This window comes from Apis dorsata, unplaced genomic scaffold (genome assembly GCF_000469605.1).
Source record: "Apis dorsata unplaced genomic scaffold, Apis dorsata 1.3 scaffold_34, whole genome shotgun sequence".
NCBI classification, from domain to species: domain Eukaryota; kingdom Metazoa; phylum Arthropoda; class Insecta; order Hymenoptera; family Apidae; genus Apis; species Apis dorsata.
The window spans coordinates 566,596-570,590 of record NW_006263336.1 but is presented as its reverse complement, the minus strand read 5'-3'; the positions used below and the strand labels follow the sequence as shown (position 1 = coordinate 570,590).

Below are 3,995 nucleotides of genomic sequence, written 5' to 3'. Positions count from 1 at the left end.
ATATATATATATATTTATATATATATATATATATATATATATATTTTTTTTTTTTTATTTCTCAGGAAATTCAACATCAGCAGTTCTAGATGGTGTTGCCATATTAACAATGTTACCTAGGGGAGAAGATTATACAATGACAATACCTTATGCTCATTGTAAAGGAATTCTTATGGGTACATTATCAATGGAATTAGGTGGAAAAATTCATATAAATTGCGAGAAAACAGGTTATCATACTGAATTGGAATTTAAACTTAAGGTAATATGGAATACAAAATTAAAATAATAAATAAAATTAATTAATCATTTATTCAATAGCCATTTCTTGGAGGTGCAGAACAAATGAATCAAGTTACAGGAGGAATACGTTTAGGCAAAGAAACTCTTGCTATTATATCAGGCTATTGGGATGGTCAAATATTAATTACTGATAAAAGAACAGGAGTATGTCTAATCAGATAATAGAATTTTGTATTATTTATTATCTATGAATTATTTATTATAATAAATCAATATTATATTACTTAATTTTACAGCAAGAAAATGTATTTTTTAATCCTACTCCAGAAGTACGTAAAAGAAGATTAAAAAAATATACTGTACCTTTGGAACATCAAGGTCTGTGGGAAAGTGAGAAATTATGGTATGATGTTACGCAAGCAATCAATCGAGACGATCAAATTGCTGCCACTGAAGCAAAAACTCAATTAGAAGAAGCTCAGAGAGAGCGTGCTAAAGAACGAAAACTTAAAGGACAGGAATGGGTTCCTAAACACTTTGTTCAGGTATTATATATTAATAAAATTAAATAATTGAAATTTTCAAAAATATTCAAAAATAAACTATTCAAAAATATCATTTTTTCATATCAATAGGATATTATAACTGGTAATTGGGTTTATCGACATGCAGATGTTCGACCATGGGATCCTAGAAATGATGTTGTACAATATGAACAAGATTATATAGTACGTACAAAAACTAGACACAAGACACCGATTATGCGTACTGGCAGTATCGTTTCTACTGAACCACAAACACAGGTATAAGAATGTAAAAATTAATAAAATAAATTGCATCCTAATAATTTATTTTATATTTTAATAATTTAACATGTAACGTAAATAATATTAAAATCGTTTCTAATTATTAATTGTATATCAAAGAATAATTCATTTCACTTTTTCTTATACAAAATAAGATATTTTGAAAATATATATTTTATGTTACAGGTTCCACTTCTTCAAGCTGAATCACGTTCATCACTTTCTGTATTAAAATCTTCTAAAAGACAATTATCTAATAATTTAGCAGAAACTGCTCATGATTCTGGAAGTTCCTCTGCAGAGGTACATTCAGATTCTAGTCAATCAATAGGTAAAAGGAAACGCTCTACTGCAAGGTAAATTATTTAATATTTTTTCAATTTTTTATTACAATTTTATTACAATAATATTCGATATTTCTAATAAATTCTAATCAAAAAGATATTGTATTTTCAGGATTATAGATGTTATTAAAGAATTAGAACGACAAATGTTAGAATATGGTGATAAATTAAATCGTATACAACATATATTAGAGCAACTTGCTATAAGACAAAGAGAACAGGGTGATCAATATCATAGTATAAATATGTTGAAAAGCTTCATAGATACGATTCTTGTTATTGTAATAGTTTTTTCTGTACAATACTTTGTAAAAATATGGACCGACGAATCTAGTGGAGGTTGAAAATATGCTAATAAGATCGTAGTATAAATTGTATATATTATTTATCTTATCTCAATTCGAATTATCAGCTTCTGTGTAAAAAAAAATCTTGAAAAGTTTTGAAATTTAAAATAGTTAATTCAAACGTATTTTTGATGGAAGTAAAAAACACGTTGTTTTTTATTAATGCATTAAAAAATAGAGTAAAAAAGTTACAGATATAAACATATATATTCAGGTCAATCACAGTGCAATGTTATTTAGCTTTTGTTATTTTAATTACTGATGATACATTCATTATATAAATTTAGCCTGTTCTAGTAATTACTTATATAATAATGTAATATTTTTAGTCTTTGTTAATTGTTTTTCACAACAATTAACAAACATGATAAAAGAATTAAATTTTTTTGAGCTTATGTATATAATATTTTATGTGCTAATGCACAAGAAAATAATTATATATTTATTCAGAAATTCTAATAATGTTGTAGTATTTATTGCAGGCGCTCAATAGTAAAGTGTATTTATGATAATAATAAGATTACTATAAAAATATAGTAATGTAACATGTACATTACTATGAATTTGATTATCTTGGAATTATCGCGATATAAAACAAAGCTAATTGCAGTTTCAAGAGAAATATAATAAATTCAATTTAGAGAATAAATTCAATTTTATAGTGGCTATCAAGAAATTGTATCTTGAAAATATTAAATAGTCATCAGTTTTATTGGTATTAACAAAAATAAATTCCTTATAAAGTAAAAATCAAATTTTAATAATTATTCGCGTATGAAATAAGAATACGTCCAAAATATTAATACATAATTTAAATCCATAAATTTATTTTGTATTATTTGCATCTTTATATTGATAAATATATTATGATGCATTTGGATAGAAACTGTTTTTATATTTAGAGTAATTTTTATTAATAATATTTTTATTTAATAATTTAAATTTTTAAATATATTTACAAATATAATAATATAATTTTATAAATATATTTATAAAATTGTATTTTATAATTTATTATTAATATTTCTTGAGATATTATTATTTTCAAATTTTATTTTGAAAATTAATTAAATATAATAATAAAAGTATATCTTGAACATTATATATTAGTAATTATATTATTAAAATAACAATTTATAATGGATGATTTTCAAAGTTAACTATGTCATATCAAGCTAAATATCGATAATATATACAACAAATATATCATTAATTCTGTATCAATTCTATATAAATTTTAAATTGACTTTTTATATTAGTATATCAAGATAAAACATTCAAGTAACAATTAATTTTTTTTTCTTCTGTAAAAAAAGAAAAATTAGTATCCAAATATCCCTCTCATTTTGATTAATATTATATATTATATTTTAATCAAACAAATAATAGAAAACTTTTTATAAATAATGAAGCATTTATTATTAGTGTAAAACTATTCTTTTTATAAATACTAATATAATCTACATATTATATAAAATTTTAGCATCATGTTATAATTCTTTTTGATAAAAATTGTTTGTTTTTCTAATATTTCTAATAATATATATTAACATATATTTTTTTACTGATGACACATATTTGATACAATTTATTAAAGTCTAATTTCATTAGATATGTTTTTTTTTTTTAAATGAATGAAACATTCCTTAATTATATATCTCTATCTACTTCTATTTATATAAAAATCTTTATATAAAAATTACAAAGTATTCACTCACAATTTTTTAAAATACTGCAATTAGCTAAATTTATTTTTTTACATAAATTCATATATAAATTATTAAATTTCATAATTTAAATTTATTTATTGGATATTTAAAAAAAATTGATATTTAAATATAGTTTTATCTATCTAATTTATTTTGCACAAAAATTTAGACTTGTTTCCTGTTTACACTATTTCTATTATTTAATTTTACATATATTATTATTATAAATTCATTGTTAAAATTAAGTGTTTTTTGATATATCTGGATAAAAATTTAATATCAAGAAAAAAAAAATTTTATTAGATTATATTAATATTGATTAATTATTTTTTGTAATATTTATCACATTGTAAAATATTTTCCATAGAGTACCTGATATTTTTATATTACAACATATTTAAATTTAAGTTAAAAAAATTATAAATATTGAAATATTTGAATTTTTTATGATAATTTGATGTTTTAAGTATTAAAATTATCAAATACAAAAATTGAAATATTGAAAGAATGATTATCTTAATATCTAATATTCTTATATTATAAATT

The 3,995-nt window shown here is 20.7% G+C and overlaps 1 protein-coding gene across 1 annotated transcript; it reads left to right on the top strand.

Moving 5' to 3' along the window:
- Positions 1 to 7: 7 nt before the first annotated feature.
- Positions 8 to 2,339, top strand: LOC102679000 (oxysterol-binding protein-related protein 8-like; the record flags this gene model as incomplete). Its single annotated transcript, XM_006608373.2, has 6 exons — positions 8 to 262; positions 322 to 447; positions 540 to 788; positions 879 to 1,046; positions 1,236 to 1,405; positions 1,506 to 2,339. Coding segments are annotated over 6 exons (1,200 nt in total), but the record flags the coding sequence as incomplete, so codon positions are not given.
- Between the last annotated feature and the right edge of the window lie 1,656 nt (positions 2,340 to 3,995).